This window comes from Polyodon spathula, chromosome 27 (genome assembly GCF_017654505.1).
Source record: "Polyodon spathula isolate WHYD16114869_AA chromosome 27, ASM1765450v1, whole genome shotgun sequence".
Taxonomy (NCBI): Eukaryota; Metazoa; Chordata; class Actinopteri; order Acipenseriformes; family Polyodontidae; genus Polyodon; species Polyodon spathula.
In genome coordinates this window covers 1,790,773-1,811,060 of record NC_054560.1, presented here as the reverse complement: position 1 = coordinate 1,811,060, position 20,288 = coordinate 1,790,773, and the positions used below count along the sequence as shown (strand labels likewise).

General features: G+C 38.8%; 1 protein-coding gene across 2 annotated transcripts in view; it reads left to right on the top strand.

The window, feature by feature from the left end:
• The first annotated feature begins 10,749 nt into the window (after positions 1–10,749).
• The window catches only part of LOC121301448 (CREB-regulated transcription coactivator 1-like), a 46,700-nt gene continuing 37,161 nt past the window's right edge, over positions 10,750–20,288 (top strand). For both annotated transcript variants that reach the window (XM_041230860.1, XM_041230859.1), the window contains exon 1: positions 10,750–10,896. In XM_041230860.1, coding sequence (XP_041086794.1) covers positions 10,771–10,896 — 126 coding nt within the window. In that variant the 5' untranslated portion in view covers positions 10,750–10,770. The remainder of the gene's footprint in view (positions 10,897–20,288) is intronic.

Below are 20,288 nucleotides of genomic sequence, written 5' to 3'. Positions count from 1 at the left end.
AACCAACATCTAATATTAGATAAAAGGGACCCTGAGTGAACAAATAACACAACATTTAGTTACTTATTTATTTATTAAAGAACGTTATGCAACGCAACCCAATGCCCCCTGTGTGAAAAAGTAATCGCCCCCTTAGACTCAATAACTGGTTACGCCACCTTTAGCAGCAATAACTGGAACCAAACGCTTCCTGTAGTCTCTCACAGTGGCGTGGAAGAATTTTGGCCCACTCCTTCATGTAGAACTGATTCAACTCGGTGACATTTGTGGATTTTTGAGCATAAACTGCTCGTTTCAGGGCCTGCCACAACATCTCAATGGGATTTAGGTCTGGACTTTGACTAGACCATTGCAAAACTCTAAATTTCTTGTTCTTCTACGTCATTCTGATGTAGACCTGTTTGTGTGTTTCGGATCGTTGTCTTGCTGCATGACCCAGCTGTGCTTCAGTTTCAGCTCACGGGCGGATGCCCTGACATTCTCCTGTAGAATTCTCTGACGGAGCAGAATTCATGGCTCCTTCATTGATGGCAAGTCGTCCAGGTCCTGATGCAGCAAAGCATCCCCAAATCATGACACTACCACCACCATGCTTGACCGTTGGTATGAGGTTCTTGTTGTGGAATGCAATGTTTGGTTTTTGCCAGACACAACAGGGTCCTTGTTGGCCAAAAAGTTCCACTTTTGACTCATCTGTCCATAGAAAATTGTTCCAGAACTCTTGAGGATCATCCAGGTGTTTTTTGGCAAACTTGAGACAAGCATCTATGTTCTTCTTAGTGAGCAGTGGTTTCCGCCTTGCTACTCTGCCATGAATCCCATTTTTGCCCAGTGTCTTTCTGATGGTGGAGTCACGAACACTGAACTTAGCCAAGGCGAGAGAGGCCTACAGATTCCTGGGTGATGTTCTAGGGTTCTTTGTGACTTCCTGGATGATTTTATGCCTTGCTCTTAGAGAGATTTTGGCAGGACGTCCACTCCCGGGAAGATTCACTGCTGTCCCAAACTTTCTCCATTTGGACAATATGTCTCTGACTGTGGTTTGGCGGAGCCCTAGAGCCTTAGAAATGGCTTTGTAACCCTTTCCAGACTGATAGGCATCAACAACATTTTTCTGGAGATCTTCAGGAATTACTTTTGATCGTGGCATGATGTGCCTCTAGAACCTGTGTGCTGACAACTTCACTCTGATGGTAAGGGCCAAAGTTAGTCAGATTTATTTTGGGCAGGGCTGGCCCCAATCAGGTCTGATTGTTAACCAAAGTATTTTAATTTGGTTGAGTTAACTGGGAGGGGGGGGGGCAGTAACTTTTTCCACACCTGAAAATTGCATGATTGAATACCTTGCACACCAAACAAATGAAAGAAGCATCAAACTTTGGTGTCATTTTTTCTCACAGACTCCCTCTATATACTACTACAACCCACAAAAAGATCTGACCAAATTCAATGTGAAAAATGTGTAAAAATGCAGAAAATCAGACAGGGTGCAAATACTTTTTCATGGCACTATACTGTATGTCTACAGCAGGAAACTAGAACAGAGTACAACTGGTCAGTTTGTTTCATAGTCAATATTTCATCAGTTTTTTCCATATAGAATTAAATGCAGATACCGTCTTTAAAAAAGGGGTGATGCATAGCTTCTATTGATGACTTTTCTGATCCAAACATTACCCGTAGTTTAAAGTTTAAACATTTACGTGCTTTAATCCTTCTGTCTCATTTGGGTTATTAAACAGTAACTAACACCCTCTGTTCAGGTCATATGTTTGCATTTCTTTTAAATCCAGCAGAAGGATTTCTCTCTTTCCAGTACACACAATCCCTCTGCTTGGGTCTGTTCCTAAAGGCTTGTTTCTTGATTCTGCGTGCTGATGTCAAGCTGTCCTTTGGCAGCAGTGTCCTTGCTGCAACATGTTTGATCACTGAGTTTTAAATTAACAGGATTTGTACTATACACAGTACTTCAGCATGTTAGGATTACTAGCATTGCTACAAACTGATGTCCTACGTTACTCCCTGAAATAGAAAAAGTATTGCATACTCAAAGAGTAAACAGCTTAAAATGTCATTTTAAACTATTCTTTACATGTATATTACCTTTATATATGATCGATACAATCATTCTAAGTTGCTCCCATATTGAGTATCATTGTCTGTAGGTACAGACTGCTTTCTAGGCTCACTCCATGGGGGAAATAGTCTTAAATCTGTGAATCTCCTAACTTTCTGTGTTCTTAGAACATTCGTCTGTAAACAAAATGACAATTGGAAGCCAGGTACCATAAATGATAGATGGGAGGGGGTATTCATTTTGTACACCCGATTTACTCTGCTGTTGAAGCTGTATGTCTTATAAACAGTAAGCATCACCTGCAGTGTTTTGCATCAAAATTTTGTTCGTCACAAGTTCTAGCAAAAATATGTTTTGACTTAATGATATGTTGATACAAGGTTAAAGAAAGATCTAGTTTCCATGCCTTACTTTCAAGTGCAGAACTTCCTAGGTCATTTCAACTCGCCAGTGTCATTATGGGAAGCAACTGTTGGTTAATGACTGAAAGGAGGCTAAAGGGATAATTTCACAAGTTACTAAGGCACTGAGACCTCAAAGTAAGGCATGCAAACAGCTAGTTATGGTACTAAATCTAATTTTACCAGTCTGTAGTTCTGGTAACTGAATTGGAAGGCGTTCTTGGTGGTGGTTTTGTATTTTTTTTTTTGTTTGTTTTTTTGTATTAGACAGTGGAGTTTGTAAATTTGTAAATCTGTCCACTCTTGTGGTTGAGAAAGTAACTCTGGTAATGTCAGAAATATATTTGGTATGTATGTTTGATTGCTATTTCATATTTTAATCGAGGTATGGATGCATGTATTGCTTTAAAGTAAATTAAGTATGGCACTGGCTCTTCTATAAAGAAACTTTGGCTATTCTAGTCTGGGTTTTGAGTAATCTGAGTAAGTTAAATTTGAACCACTCGGAAACTGCAAGCATCATAAATATGCTATAAAAAAATGACATTTTGAATCTATTTGTTTTAGGAGCCATTACTAAAAGCTGAATATGACTTCAAATTGTTGCATGGGATCGTTCATAATGGTGCTAATATTTGTTAGTTTGTTATTTTGTATAACGAAACGTATATTTTAAGATTACATTCAGTATTATGTTATTTTTAACAAATGCTTCGACATGTATTAGGTTCATAAAATAAAATATCAGTTTTCTCCACCATAAACATTCATTCATTATATAGGTCTCAAATGTGTATATATGAAAGAAACGCATGCTATAGTTTTAAACCATGACCTGCATCTGGTATTACACAAGGTTAAAGAAACATCTGTTTGTAAGCTGTGTTTTTAGACTCTTGTTCCAGCCAACTAGGAGCTGTGGTTCACATAGTGTAGTGCGATTACTTTAGAACACAATGCAAGCCACATGATTCGAGTAGAATGGGTCTGTACTATACTGTGTTACTTTCAGGAAGTCTGTAACTGTTTCACTTCAAAGCATGTTACTGGCTGAAAAGATGTCAATCAATGAGGGAAGCGGCTGGTTGGATAACGACAGGAAAGAAGGCATGAAGGAGTGGAGACAATTGCACTCTTCAGGTGACCTGGGTAGTACAAGACCACCTGATTGTTTCATTGGATCATCATTTTATTTATTTGATGTTTACAGACATGTGGAGTGTTCCAGGGTTCTGTTGATCCAATACTGAGTTTTTATCATTTAGTCTGTACCTGCTCGGAGCTTGCCTGGAGAATCCTAACTGTAGAAAGTAGAACAAATACATGAAATGAAAGTATCTAAGTGTTTATAAATGAATAATGGAAATGTGTATATTTAGTTTGTATGCAATAGTAGTATTTCTTACACTCCATCTCGCATGAAAGGGATTGTAGCTAATAAAATAATTCCTTAAGTCTTACCTGTTGCGCACTTACATTTGTTATTGCGATCTTCAATGTCCAATTTTGAAACTAGCGTGTGGTATTGTAAACATGGGTTTTTATTTTACAGTACTACACCTGGTGAGAGAAACCTGTGTTTTTGATATGAATGCTTTCAGGTAGTGTAACTTTCTTGGTCTCCAGGAGGGTGACGTTGTCTTCAGCCCTTCACTGGCTAACCAATCAGCCAGTGACATGCCCAGAAGACCCTGCTGGAGTGATTAAGGAAATAAAGCAGTAACAGACTTCCTGAAGGGTAAGGTAAGAAAAGTGACAACTTGGTGTAGTACCAGATGGTTTTTAAAATGGAAATACTTGTAGCTAATGGAAATGCAAAATAGGTAAGATTTACTTTGGTAGCTACAATTTACTTTTAATTCACTGTTCTGTTTTAAAAAGGGATATCCTTTCTAGTTTATGTATGGTTCTGTTCAGTCAACCCCTTTTCTTGTGACTGCTTGGTTTTTGTGTTGTCAGTTCCTTTTCTTTTGTATTTGGTTCAAGTTGATTGCTAAATAAAGTTGCATGATTAGTTCTTTTTGACATCATCCTGGGTACAAACCAGCAAAACCTGTTTGCTTTATGTCAGATCATAACATTCAGAATTAATTTCTGCCTAAACAGTGCACACTACATGTGCTCTACTTCTAGTAAATTAATATGTGTGTGTGTGTGTATATAAACTGCCTAGCCTCTTTTTTAGGACCTGTACCTAATATCAGGTTTGTCCTCCATTTGCCCTGATCAAAGCCTTGACACAATGTGACTCCACAAGGTGTTGGAAGATGGATCCAGGGATCCATACAGTCATTAATTTTTCATGCAATCTGTGAAGTGTGGTAGATGCCATTTTGAAATTAAAACCCAGTCTCCATGATTGCTATAACATGTGTTTCTAAACATTTGAAACATGACAAGATTATTGGAGTTCAGATAACTGTTAAAACAATTTGATTCAAACACATCCTGTAATATTGTTATTTTCACAAGCTGCTTCGATTCTGAAATGCATGATTTTTATATACATGAAATGATCAATTAACAGTATTTGTGCTAATTACACTTGAGCATGCTCCTTTTCAACATTTGTTTTCAGGAGCTCTCAAAACGATAATACATCTTTATTGAAACATCATGACTGTCAATTGTGAACTGGGTTGCAGGGGCTTTCATACTTTTAATGTGATCATTTTCAAATTACTCTGCTTCTAACCAGATCAAATGCAGGCGATGCAGAGAATAGTGGGATTAGGTATTGTATAACAGCTGCAGTTTAAACATGGTTGAAATCCCTGTGCCAGATAACCTGGTAATGTCCTCTGTTGCACCGACGCAACTCTCATTTCCTCCCCATCTGCTGTGGGCATGACGACTGCTATATTGCTGCCGTGCTTGCTGTCCTTTTTTGTTTTTCTCCAGGATTTTTATTTCATTCTAATCTTGGCACTGCCCTGACATAAAAATGTGTTCCTCTTTTTATATTTGAAAGAACAAGCATGTTCTGTAATGGATGATATTTCAGACAAGTAACTAAATGTACAAATTAAATTAGGGAGCCTAAATAGCTGTACTTTTCTGTGATTCACTCGATGTGCATTAAGTTAACAGTCAGGCCAGCACAAAGCTGTCTCCGGTGACATCTGGCCAGCTCAACAGCAGAACACAAGGCTGCTGGCAGACTGCCAGACTAGGTGAGGATTTCACTGCAATCACAACTGGCATGACTCCAGCCATAAGTGAATGAGGGATGATTCATCATTCGAGTGGTTCTGGGTTCTGTTGCTCCCATACAGAGTTATGATCAACAGTGAATGTTTCTGTAAATTTAAATATACACTGGCTGGTGACAATTATGGTGTCGCCAGCCTTGAAACAGAATGCATGGGAGTAGGACATGTATTGTCCCTTTTATGCCACTTGGTCGCCTTACTCTTGGTATCCCAGAATAGCTAACCTTCTCCTCTTTTAAAATAATCAAGCCAAGTGCAGTGGTCCCTCAACGTTTTGTATGTGACACCACATTGAATGTTGTACCAGCCTTGGCAGTCAGTATTGCAGAAACATGTTTTTGGGTAAAAATGAACTACTGTTGTCCCACTCTGACATTCTGCATTGGAAGTAAATTGATAAGATTTGTGGTACCACTGCACCTTTGTAATTCTTTTGCACATATTTAAAGAGGAGATACTTAACTATTCAGAGATTGCAAGATATTTAAGGGGGTGGGGGGAACTGGGGGATAGAAACCCCACCTTTAGTCATCCTACACTCCTAAAAATTGACATTTTGCACTACCACTGCCCTTGTAAGATCACTGAAATCCTTTGCATATTTACAAAGAGGAGGCTGTTAGCTGTTCAGAGATACCTATATGTTTAGTAGGAAAGGGGTGAGTGGGATGGGATAAAACCCCCCATGCTAGTGCCATCATAATTTGGGCCATGTTGTTTTACGAAAGAGAATTTTCCAGAATTGCCTGCATGTTTCCATTCCACTGTGTGTATTTTACGTGGGGCTGTTTTCCAATGTGTGAGAAAGCTGTTCCAGCAGGACTCTTGTTAAGAGGACTGGCAGCTCTCCCTAGAGGTCCTTCACATTATGAAACTCTGAAAGCCTTTTGACATTGTAATCACTGGACAAATTGACGTCACCACGATGAACAGCACAATTTTGATAATGTGACAAGATGGCGTTTGTGCGTCAGGCCATGAAATGAATGCAACACAACAATAGCAGACTGGTGTTGCAACTGCAATGCGGAGAGTTTATTTACAAAATAAAAGCTTTAAACAAAACACTGACACAAAACAAAGGGCACGTGGGCCAAAATAGAGACTAACCAAACACTAATACAAACAAGTATCGTGCTACTATAAAACCAGCACAAGTAGCAATTGTTTATTTTTATTTTTCCTTTCTTTACCTCCACTCTACTCCTGTTCTCCGATCACCGAACACTCAACTCTGTTGCAGCCAAAGCTGCAGGTCTTTATAATGGTGACCAAGGGATCAACTAGCTTTTAATTATCTTATTATCCCTCAGTCACATTTTGCGTGGGTTTATTGCATCTTTGTGACTGTCAGCTAGTTAAATAATCAGTAGCTGACATGCATTCTCACGAGGTATTTTAAAATAACAAGAAATAATGGGGGAATAATGTAATGTAGCAAGCCCGCTGGTTCTGTGATAGACTGTCAACTTCATGTTCTTTTTAAAAAAAAATCAAGGTCAGTTGCTAATATAGATATTTAAATTTAAAAAGATATATACACTTATGCCATGAGATGAAACATTTATCTCATGGCATAAGTGTATATTTCTGTTAGAAAAGAAGGGGGGGGGTGGTGGTGGTGATTGAAACAATGAAAGTTGGCAACCGTACAGGAAACCTCTGCCCTAAACACTACCACTGGATATTGTTTTGTATAAACTGCTGGCTCCCATGTGAGAGCTGTGTGTTAGGGTAATTATACCCTCCCCGATCCCAGTGGTGATCAGATGAGGATGTGTCCTCATTACAGGGTCTGATAATGGTGCAATATTATTACGAGGGCTGGAATAACTGCTTCATATTAACTTGTAAAGGCTACATGCATGGGAAGCACTGACATCTTAAAGAATATGTTGCTTCAAATGTTTTGACTGGACATTTTTAAGATGTTTGCATTCTAAGTGGTTCTTGTTGCAATGATCTGAAATCTCTTCTTGCTTGAGAACTGTGTTATGATGACCTTGAGCTCAGGAGCTGCTCATCAGTTCTAGTTGCCATAGACGGTTTTAGGCTAAATCAGGGTCTTTACATTCGTAAGGGCTGTCTAGAGCACAGCAGAGTACTGAGGGGACTTCTTTGAAAAGTGGTGCTGTCAATCATAGCTGATGCTTTCCTATTGTTGACTTTGGATATCTCAGCTCTACTCAATCAGTCATCAGCTCATCTGGTGATGAGATTATTTTTCATAATGATCTAGATAACTATTTTGGTCTGTGTCAGTTTCATTTAAATGACTGACAGGTGCTTTGAGAGTGCATGTCAGTGTCAGTTCCATTGCATGGAGGCTGAGCTGCAGGTTTAGCCTATATGACATTGTGTTTATCAGAGTTTATACTTTCTGTACTGAGTGGATAAATCATAGGATATACTGACTTGAAACCCCTTTAGAAGTAAGTGCGATAGTCAAATCCACTGTTGTATAATACTGAGAAACACAAATTCTGAGGATCACATGATAATTCCAACATGTTTCAATGCAATTCAATAAAAATAATCCCTAACTCAGTCCATGTTTAGCTCTGTTTAATGTTCTCATTGATTTTACTGTTGATATTTGTGCTCATGAAGATTGTAATTAAATGGCATTTAAAGAGTTGTGTCTAGCAAAGAGCCGCAGTCATTATGTAGTGTTGCGCTAATAACCAAAGATAGACTTCAAGGTTTTCTGAAGCCAGGAGGCCTCTGAATAAAAACTAGGCCAGGTTTCCATGGTTACCTCAGAGTGTCTACTATTGCCAATATCAACCAAAACAGCAGAAGCAGTGGAACACACTCACAAAACAAAAACCTTGTTTACACCACCTTGTTATGCTGACACCAGTGTAGAAATGGTAATGTAGACAATTATACCACTTTTCCATGAACCACATAACCTGGGTATGTGCTTGAGTTGCCTGTCCCTCTGTTTCCATGTTTTTAAATTACTCGAGTTGGCTCCTGTTGTATATTTGTGTGTGTTTGCCTTATACTTGATTTCTGGAAGAAGCCAGACTGATGCAGATAATTAAAGTAAATTAACTTTGGTTTCCCTAATCAATACGACTCATCTCGAAGTTTGTGCTCCGCTTGTTGCATTCTCTGGTTCATACTTTGAACTCCCACTGGGGGCGGACTAGCAGCAACACGCAGTCTTAAAGGGCACTACTACAAGCCTCCCTCATAAGCTAAGAAGTTCTCTCAATAAGCAACAACATGTTTTTTTCTTTAAGCTATTTAACTACAAGGTGTAGACTGCTCCATCCTCAGTCCAGGGGATTATTCTGCCCCGATGGTGGATCTGAGTTTCCCTTCTGATCCCTTCTGTTATTAAAGATGAAGTCTCTGAGGAGCTCTCCTTTGCCGGGCTGGGTAGCGCTCTCCTGTGGGTAACGGTGAGGGCGTGGTTTGCTGTGACACTGGTGTCTGTGTACTCGCGGTATCCCCTCCATTCGGACTGCTCCTTGGTTCTGGTGGAACTTCTATACCTGATCAGGAAGTTAGCTAACTGATGCTGCAGTGTTCATTTTGTTTTTGTTTGGTCTGCCTCCAACACATCTCTGGGTAGAGCCTGTTTCAAAATCTGTACCGTATGTTCTGTTGCTCCATTAGTAGCAGGATGATGCGGTGGAAGTAGAGTGTGCTCCATTGCCGCTGGTAAAACATTTCAATTCTGCTGATATGAATTGTGGACCATTATCCGATACCAGCTCTTCTGGGATTCCCTATGCAGCAAACAATGTTCTCAAACTGTCGATTGTGCTGGACGTAGTTATCTGTGTGAGGGGCATCACCTCAGTCCAGTTTGAATGGCTATCAATCAGGACCAAAAAATATTGGTGCTCCTTCTCTGCAAAATCAATGTGTTTGAGTTGCCATACTCGGGTAGGCCACCTCCAGTGGTGCAGTGGTGCAGCTGATGGCATGTTTCACACTGCCATGCACACATTACATTGCTGAACCTTGTTTTCAATGTCTTTGCCTAGCCCTGGCCACCACAGGTAACTGCGAGCAAGTGCTTTCATACGACACATTCTGGGGTGTGCCTCGTGTAGGTCCTGTAGTTGCATTGATCAGTACAGTGGTGGTATGATAACTCTTCGTCCACAGAGCACACAACCCTGTTCAGTTGAAAGCTGTTCCTTTCTGCTAAAATATGGACACAAGACTTCACTGTCCCTATGGTTTGGCCAGCCATTTAGGGTATAATCCAATACCTGGGATAAAATTGGGTCTTTTAGGGTCTCCCTTGCAATATCAGGGCAAGCCTATTCAGCTCCTTTTCAACACTTTCCTTCAGTGCATAAGATACAGGACGTGCCTTGTGAAAGTGGGGCTTTCATTATTATTTCAGCTTTGAACTCTTTAATAGTCCCTAACCCTTCCCTGGACACTGCTCTGTGTTTTTCTAATGCCTGTTCTAAAGTTAGTGTGGCAAAGTGAGTTGCAGTGCTCAAGACAAGGACAAACAACAAGGTACTGTTGAAACGATGGTTTGTTTATAATCCAAAGTGCAGTAGTGTCCGGGTTTTGTGCTGGCCTGCAGCGACAGCTCCGGATCGTGCTAGCCGTCTAAAAACAACAAATAATTTGTTTAGCGGAAAATAAAACAAATATAAATTATTACCGGTAAAACATGAACTTCACAACTAATGACTAGAATTAATTTGCAATTTGTACCACACACGCGTTTCTCATTTAATATAAAAATGTTTTACTATTGTAATATTTTTCGTAGTTTTGTGAATGGTTTCTGTTGTGCTATTTATAGAGTATAATGCTAACTGTGTATAATTCACATGTGGCAGAGCTGGAGACATGACCAAATCACGGTTGAGGGGAAACTTAATTCCTAAAGTCCACGTCTCGTAATATTAAGTTAAAACGGTTATTATCAAGCCACGACAGCCGCATTCATTAAATTTCTATAGCGTATTCAAACATTGGCGTAGCAAGCGTGCTAATTACAGCGTGGTGACGTCGCCGACGTGCTGCTACGCGTCCACGCTACGTCCCGCAGAGGGAAAGAGGAGGAGGAGGAGGAGGAGGAGAAGAGCTAAAGATGGCGACCTCAAACAATCCAAGGAAATTCAGCGAGAAAATCGCTTTACATAACCAGAAACAGGCGGAGGAAACGGCGGCTTTCGATGAGGTGATGAAAGACCTGAGCATTACCAGAGCGGCACGGGTAAGCGACCTTGTCCAGATTGCCAATTATTTCTGCTCGCACGCACATCGGAGGAGAAGATAAACAATAACAAACCAATCGGTCACTCGGTCTCGGTAATCGATCGCATGGATAGAGGCAGAGCAGACACATTGACGAGGACGCATTAGATCATGTACCGGTACCGTTTGCATCGCTTGCACCCGATGTTGTAAGTTCAATAGACGCATGCATGGGATTGCAATGGCAGGCTGGCAACTGTCTGACACTCACTGACAGCTCCACTCATTCCGCAGGAAAACCAGAACACAACAAGATTCGTCTACCTGCCAGATAGCACAGAGAAAGGACACGGGCACGGTAAAAGGGTGCTCAGTTCTGACATGTCATTTTGAAGAAAAAAACAAAACCGTGAACATCATATACCCCGCAGACAGGGTATATAGACTATTCAGAAGCCAGTCCGTTATTTTGAATCAATGTAAATTAACTATTTTGTTAAAATGTTGCTAGACTAACCCAGTTTACGCCGCATCCGTTTGGAGTCCACACGCTTTTTGCGTTGTAGTTTTGCTGCATTGCCTTGTTGAACGCTGTATTTTTTATGAATGGGCGGCTAAGGGATTCATGAGTGTTGCACAGCTGAATGGAGGAAGTAGCTGTTTGATAACGTGATCGTTGAATCGTATAAACAGCATTGTACTGCAGGTTCATTCGTGTGAGTGTACAGCATTGTATGTTAAAACGAATTTATTTTCTTGAACTTGGAAGCAAATGAGGGAGTTGGACCGAGTCGATGATTTGTTATCTGTCAGAAAACACATTGGTTTACCACAGTTTCATTAGTGTTATTAACACAAATCTCCACTATTGCTTTTGGCTTCTCAAAAATGATGTTTGCTTTGGTGCTGTGTGTGTAATGCTGGTTGTAAACAAGTCACTGCTGTATAAACCTACGCTTGAATTATGAATGAAAAATGTGGTCTTACTACTGAAGGGGCAACAGATTGTCTAAGAATTGTGCTAAGATGTTATTTGCGGTTTTTTCACACCTGATTTTTGGGTGTATTGCAGCAACAGGTGGTTTTAAAACGTTTTGGTGTTATTAGAGAGGTTTGGCATTGCTGGTGTCTGTCTTCAAATTGAATAAAGGGGTGGTCTTACTATTATGGGTGGTTTATATTTCTGTCAGTGAGAGCAAAACACAGTGCCCTTAATTGTGTGGCTTTATTGTAATAACCACCTGGTCTCACCTGAATGTGAACTCCAGAATATGCTTTTCTAGTGCAAGTTAATGTACAGTGCAATGTCTGTTTAAAGGGGAGGCACGCTGCTGTGCAGTGCAATGTGTTGTTAAAAGTGGAGGCATGCTCCTGTACACTCCAATGAGCTGTTTAAAGGGGAGGCATGCTCCTGTATAGTGCAATGTGTTGTTTAAAGGGGATGCATGCTCCTGCACAGTGCAATGTGCTGTCTAAAGGGGAGGCACGCTCCTGTACAGTGCAATGTGTTGTTTAAAGGGGAGGCACTCTCCTGCACAGTGCAGTGTGTTGTTTAAAGGGGAGGCACGCTCCTGTACAGTGCAATGTGTTTCATAATTCGGACATCATTGATGCATTGGTTTACACAATCACTTTTTGATTCAAGCATTTATAAATGCTGTTATAGGAAAAAACAAACATTTCTTTCCTCTGTTCGAATAATATTTGTCCCAGCCCTATGTACTGTATATTTTAAGCTTCACTACTTTTTAGTACAGAAATGGATCGTGACATTGAAAATTCCTATTAATTGACTGCTAACCGAAGCCATGAAATCTCTCAATTTGTGGAATATTTAAAAATTGCTGGAACACATTTTATTTAATTGGAAAAATAAGTTTTACACACTGTAAATTTAGTATTGGTTGTTTTAGATTGTGATTGGAGCAGGTCTAATGTGATTCAAACAACACTGCCATTGCACAGTAGTTGGTTCTGTTCCAGGGTTTCTAGTAGTCTTTTTGTAACACTCCACTGGTTGACTGAGTTTTAGGGTAAACCACAAGCAGCATTCATTTTACAGTCGCACCCTCTTAATGTCACCCATTGTTTATTATCACCACATTGAAATGTCCTGGACAAAATATCACGATGTCAGTGGTGACAAGCTGTTCATGATGTCACTTAGGTTCTTATCACACTGGGTAATATCTCTCACATATAATCGGCATACAGCAGATTCACACTCCTCTTACTATCCCTTTGTGCAATAAAAGCATAAGATTAGGAGCTTATGTAAAAGTAAGATGCTGTTCAGTGACATTTTCTGATTTAATGTTAAAGTACAGTCTCACATACAGCAGGTTTACAGTTTTCTTATGTTTTGTAAATGTACAGTGTAGTTGACTGTATATTAAGTTCATTTTCAATGTCACAGGTTTTAGTGATGGGTTTTAAAACAGAGTTGTAGTTTCAAATGTCACTTTTGCAATGATTGAGTGGTTCTAGTTGCCATTACTCACGTACCAGATATCAGTGATGCAGTCGACAACTTCATTTCTTAATCGATTGACATATGCGTTTATCGACAACAAGCGATGCATCGACGACATTTTAATTCTCAAAATCAAGAACAAACGGTACGATTTTTATCTGAAGATTCAGTAACGCTTTGGGCAACAGCTAAACAGCAAGGCACAACTTGCATTTGAATGAGAACTCATTTGATTAAAAATGAATAAATACATCCTCACCATTTGTAACTTGTAAGACATTAATAACAATAAAAAAAGCAATACCGTTTTATTTATATTATTTGTTTATTTGGATACACCTGTGTTGAAGTGCTTTCATCAAGTTCTGGTTTCCTGAAGTCTGTTCAGAGAAGTAAGAGCTAGTACCATCTAGTGATCTGCCACTTTGGCTTCCATTTTGCTGGCAGAACCCAGCAGTGCTCACTGATGCTGGCACTTGCTAACACACTCGCTGATCTAACCTGAAGATCTAGAACTGAAGATAAGCTCCTTAGCTCAGACTTCTTGCACAATAAACACAATATTTGAGTAATTCCAATGAGAAGCACTCTGATTGTTTGCAAACATATAAAAGTTATGGGACAAAACTATCAAACATATAATCTGTTTTTTTAAATTCATACTCTAAAAAAAGCAATGATCCAGAGCTTCATTTTGTTTACTCAAAAAAAAAAAAAAAAAAACCAACAAAAGCTACAACATGCATATTACACATTTTCCATTTAAAAGTAGAATACATCTGTTGTCCAAAATTAAATCATTCTCTCACTCATGAGAAATTAATTACTTTTTTTTTTTTTTAAAAGAAATGCAATTCGTTGTGTCAGTTTTAAAATCTTTTTTTTTTTTTTTTTTGATACAGTGATAACAATTAAGTAACAACAATTATGTGCTAAATCTGATTTTTTGTCATTGCAATCCAGTTCTGTATCAAGATTTGACAAAAGATTTCAACAAAACATGCTGTAGTTGTGCAGTGTGCAAGCTATTGGCCTCGGCACACACCGCAACACAGTCTTCATCGCATTCCTGCCTGCTGTGTTCCATACTGTCAGGGATCACGCTGTGCCGTGCTTGGGAGCCTCATGGAGTCTCTTCATACATCATCGATCTTTGCAGCTATTTTTCCTGGTCCAGTCAATTGAGTGTTGACAGCGTTTGCAGAACATCATACCACCTGATTCGTAGAGGTCATTAGGGAGCTGACCTGCCATACTCAGAACTTTAGTGTTTTTTTCATTTCTAAGCTTTTTTTTTTTATTATTGTTTTAGGCAGGGATTTCCGCACTGTGTAGTGAAGGTTCGCTGGTACAGTATTAACAAGATGCAGTGTGGGATGCTACAGCTGCCACTGAATAAAAACACAGTTTTCATAAACTCTTGTCTAGTTTGTATAGACTGCATTCCAAAGTACTGTAATCTGTTTGGAATAAATATTTTAGTAACACCTCTGTATGTTAAATTTGCTTTAGGCTCCATTTAAGAGTAGAAGAAATCTGAATTAAATAATTCTCACTTAAAAAAAAAAATGTAATTTGTTGTCAGTTTTTTTTGATACAGTGATAACAATTAAATAGCCTAACCATTATGTGCAAAATCTTACTTTCAGCGCTAAGTCAGACAAGCACCAAAACACACAGAGAACAAGAATAACAGTTTACAAACACACATTATTTACAGAGTACTCCCACCCCTTTCCACAGTCTCCTCTTCAACTACAGAAACCTTAGTAACAAGGTGCAAACAGCTGATTGGTCAATCTGTAAAGCTTTTTTTACTACAGTAAGGTGCTGCCTTTTGTATTGAAGTCTGTGTGAATGGCACGGTAACAAGGTGGACACAGCTGATTGGTGGATTAGTAAGAGCGGTTACTACAGTATAAGCAGTGCGTTTGTTATTTTAATCTATGTGAATGGACATAACGAGATCCAAACAGTTTGCCCCAAATAAATGGCGTGCTTAACACAGTGTAAATGATGCCTTTCTTATTGAAATGGAAAACGACAAACGCTATTTGTCAGATAAACGGGTGCCTGAAATAACCCTGTATGGTGTAAGTGGTGGATACTGTATAGAATTATTTTGACCATAGTAGTAGCATCAACACATGTACCACTGCTCGACTAGTGACATTCTACCTCACTGTTCTTTTAGGTCCACCTACCCTCTGCTCTTATTGGTGCTTCTGTTCCTGGAGTCTGTTTTACCATGTTTTGATTGGTCAACAGACCTATCGACAAGCAATATGCACGCTAACACAAGTCACAGTGTAAGTTTTTGAGTTTTGTTGAAAATGGTAAAAAGAAAGAAAACAGATGAAGATTACTGTTCTTTTCAGCCTGATTTGGACTGAAATGTTCACCTTTGTGGAGAGGTCTGGATTTCCACATTGCCTCAGATGCAACAAAAGACTGGCTACAAACAAAAAATCTAACTTACAACTACATCTCATGACAAACATTTTGCATTTGAAGTGAAATACCCAAAAATTGAGGTGCGGAAAAAGGCCGCGAGGAGCTGCAGAGAAAAATGAAAGCAGGGCAAAGTAAACTATTGGCGTGGTTTAAAGCTAGATGTTTACTTATCTTTAGAGGTCGTTCACAATGGAAAGCCTTTCACTGATGCAAATATGTAAAGAGATGTATGCTTAATATAGCCAAAACTTTATCTAAAGAATTAGGCTACCCAACAAAGCCCAAATCTTGCAGCAAATACAGGATACACTTTTATCTGTAAAAAAAGTGTGAAAATGCTGCATTAGGTTGACAAGCAGCAATTAAAAAACATAAGTTCTGCATTCGTCGAGTCAACAGATGTCTGTGATGTTGCACAGCTGTGTGTTCTTGGGTGGTATATATGCAGCAATGCAGCAGAAGAAATGCTTGCAATTCAGGACTGAAAAATCAAACAAGAGGCGAAGATAAACCTAATGCTGTGCTGGATTTTGTTAGTAAGAAGCACATTCAGTTAGGGAAGCTTGTGTCAGTGTGTATACACAGTGCACCCGGCATGATGAGTAAACACAAAGCGCTGTTGTCAGAACAACACAAATGGCCCAATTTCTATATTCTGCAGCAGTAAGCGCTTTGTGCCTAGTCATGTGGAGTGGATCTGTGTGATGTTGTGGCATTGGTTGTTGTCAATTGGATTCTTGCTTGAGTGCTCAATCACCGTCAGTTCCAGACCCTGTTGGATGAAGTGGGTTGTGAGAATCCACGCCTTTCAATACACAGCGATGTATGCTGGCTGGCTGCCCGTGGCAGAATTTTAGCTTGCTTTGCTGCCTGCTTAAAAGAAGTGAAAACATTCCTAAAAATGAAAGGTATCACACAGTCCAAACTTCTAGACTGTGAATGGCTACTCAAGTATTATCTTGTGGACATTACAGGTCATGTTAGTCAACTTAATGTTAAACTGCAAGGTCAAGTGAACACTATCCTATCTCTACAGTAGGCGGTTTTTGCATTTTAATCCAAATGGAATCTGTTAACTAGTGATATCGAGATTGGCAGACTGACTCGCTTTGTTACGAATGAGTTGAGATTCATGCATGCAAGGCTATCTTGGCAACAGTCTGGTTCTGCAGCAGCCTGTGGCATTCACATCTGATCTGTTTATCTCCTTAAAGTCTCGGCTTGTGGACTCGCCGACATTGCATCTTGTTCAAGTTTATGATTTGCCTCCATGAAGCTTGTGTGTAAGAACTGGAGCTGATGGTGATTCCAGGCATCTCAAGCAGAAATTCGGAGCTAAGTTGTTGACTTCAAAGAGTCAGACATTGGGTTGAAAAGTTTTGCACGCCAAAGGCAAATCTGTAAACTCTAGCTCGGCAATGTCCAAAACTGCACAAACTGACCGATTTGAAGAAATTGGACCATGAACGACCTCATGAACTTCCACTTACTTACAGCACAATGCTCTCGTAACAGTGCTTGGCTCCGCCATGTGCAAGCAGGCCTTTCCCACTTGAATCATATCGGAAACAACCTGCTCTCAGGATTGACAGGGGAAAGTGAATGCATGCACGACCAGTATTGAACCAGATTTAAAATTACGAAACCATGCAGCAGCAGAATGAAAGCAGCGCACTGTTAGCACAATAATCAAATTACGTTTCATTTTTTTTATTTGACATTTTATTTTTGTGTTGCACTTTAACCCAGAGCGGTCCATTTATTCCGCGCTTGGCAGATGCATCTGGTCCAATTTATTTTCACACGCATGGTTATTTTACACGTGTTTTAATTTTTTTATTTTTTTTTCAGAGTAAAACAGGTTTAAAAGGCACTGCATAGCAAAAGGACACTCAGTACCGCATCTCCAGCCAAGCCTCACCTATTGTTCACTGTATTTTTCACATACCTCTTCGTAGTCATACATACTGATAAATCCTCTCTTGATCACTCGTTTTATCACCAAACTCATCAATAATGTGATCCAAGTCATTATTTTATTACTATAATCTCATAAAGTTCTGTAAATGTCTGTGATATTCTTTGAGCGCTTGATGCGGAAGCAGCTATCTCCTTTGTTTGTGTCTGTGTTATCTCTGTGGTGCAGGGGCTATCTGTATTGCTCTGATACGCCCCAAATTTTTTTTTTGGCCATTGAAGGATTTTCTCAATTTTTTCTGGAGAACAAACGACTAGACACCTGTGCTTGATGTCTTTTTGATGATGTCGGACCGGAAAGGGAAAATTTTAGTGTGTATATATATATATATATATATATATATATATTATATATATATGTGTGTTTGTGTGTGTGTGTGTGTGTGTGTGTATATATATATATATATATATATATATATATATATATATATATATATATATATATATATATATATATATATATATAAAAATTTGAAAAAGGAAAGCTGCTGTGTACCAAAAGGTGCAGAATCAAAAAAAAAAAAAAATGTAATGTAGGTACACAAAAATGTGAATAATTGATTTTTAAAAAATCAATTTCTGTCAGGGCGTTTCAGACAAGTCCTTCATTGAGCTCTGTATTCCAGTGCTGTAACTAAAAGCAATAAACCTGTGCCAAGGAAATAAAGAATACTGAAGAGAGAAATCTCATTGGGACATTGTTTGTACACTTCACGATCCCGGCCCGCTCCTTAACAGAACACAAACTGTACATTGTTTCCTATTTCTGGATTATCTTGTATAGTTTTTTATTTACAATGTAGCATTGTTAAATTGTTTGAACCAACTGCTAAATCACAATGGAGTCAGTTTATTATTGCATTTCCAATTATTAGTTTCCTTTACTCGTACACTGATGTTTTAAATAATAATAATAATAGTCATTATTAATTATCTTAATATGAACTTGCCTAAATAAACAAAACATTCATTGAGTAATGGTTATATCTTCCACAACTATAAAAATATCTTAAAAATAAATGTGGTTATTGAAGTAAAACCAGGCTGCAATGTTACAGGGGCTGCAGTTGGTGGCTATCCAGCAGCACACATTATAGTAATACTGTACTTGGCTTGATTCATGAGTTTGCAGCAATCCTGAATTTTTCTAAACGAGTACTCTCTATCGAAAATTCATTTGTTGTTGCATTATTGTTGACTACTGTGTATTTTAAGAAGTGAAAGCATGTTTAGCACGCAGGTGGTACACCACACTAGATGCGCTTCTGTGATACTGGCACTCAATGTAACAGTAGATACAAGTAACCCTCATTCTATCCAATGAACCATCAGAAAGTTAAAAAAAATATATACTTAGAAGTATTAACAGAAGTTAACTGCGATTAATTGATATATAATCAGTGCGCTCCATTTATAAGAATTACTGATATAAATTGAACCGCAAAACCCCTGGGACAAAATCATTCCTATACTAACCATACTAAAATGCTCTGCTTGTTAAGAATCAAGCAATCTGCTTAGAAGAATCGTTTTGTCACACTGACTACATGTAATACAGTACTGTCTCAAGTGCAATGACGTGTACAACCAGTAGAGCTGTATTTGAGTTTGATCACATCTCGTGTGATTAGGCAGGTACGTTGACATCTGTATGCTGTATTTAAACTGCTGAGCACGGAAGCACGCTTTTGCTAATTGTAATCATATCTGCCCGCTTTTAAGAATCAACCGCTTATAAGAATCAAATCATCAGGGACAGATGTGATTCTTGTAAATGGAGTAAACGGTATATGTGTATATAATGAAACGCACACACATACAGGCTGGTTCAAGTCAGGTTGCCAGGGTTCACCCCAGGAATTCTGTACAGCCAGGCGGCAGAACATTATAGCCAGGAGCAGCTTTCTGTACCCTAAATACATAATACAGCAAAGAATTTGAATAATGTGTTGTCTTTCATTGACTATACCTGGTTGTGCTTTTTTATATTGTACATTTCTTTTTCATTACTGTTTTTTATGATGGTAAATTATTGTGCTTGTTTAAGCACTCTGCGATTTGACTGGGGAAAGAGAACGCAGGGTTATTGGAGTTCAGAAAAAAACTGTAATCTTTTCACTTCTTTCTTAGCTTAATTATTGAGCTTATTGATTCATTTAAATTGTTTTCTTTATGTTATGGGCATTTTGTTAATGCACGTCTATTTTAGTTTTTTGCTATTTTACATTTTTTACTTCATTTTAACACAACAGTACTCGCACACGTTTGGTCACCATCATAACTGTTGCATGAAACCGCAGTGTAATAATCCAGCACCCCTGCACTCACAAGTACATGGGTACATATTGTTACGATATCAAAACAAAAGGAATACGCGTTTTGTTTTTTGGTGCATATGTATAGCAATTATGTACTTCATGTCACCTTACAGTACAATAATATGACAAAAAATGGACTTAATGATAATACCCGAAAGTAACCTTAATATTTTTTTTAAAAAGTATTAG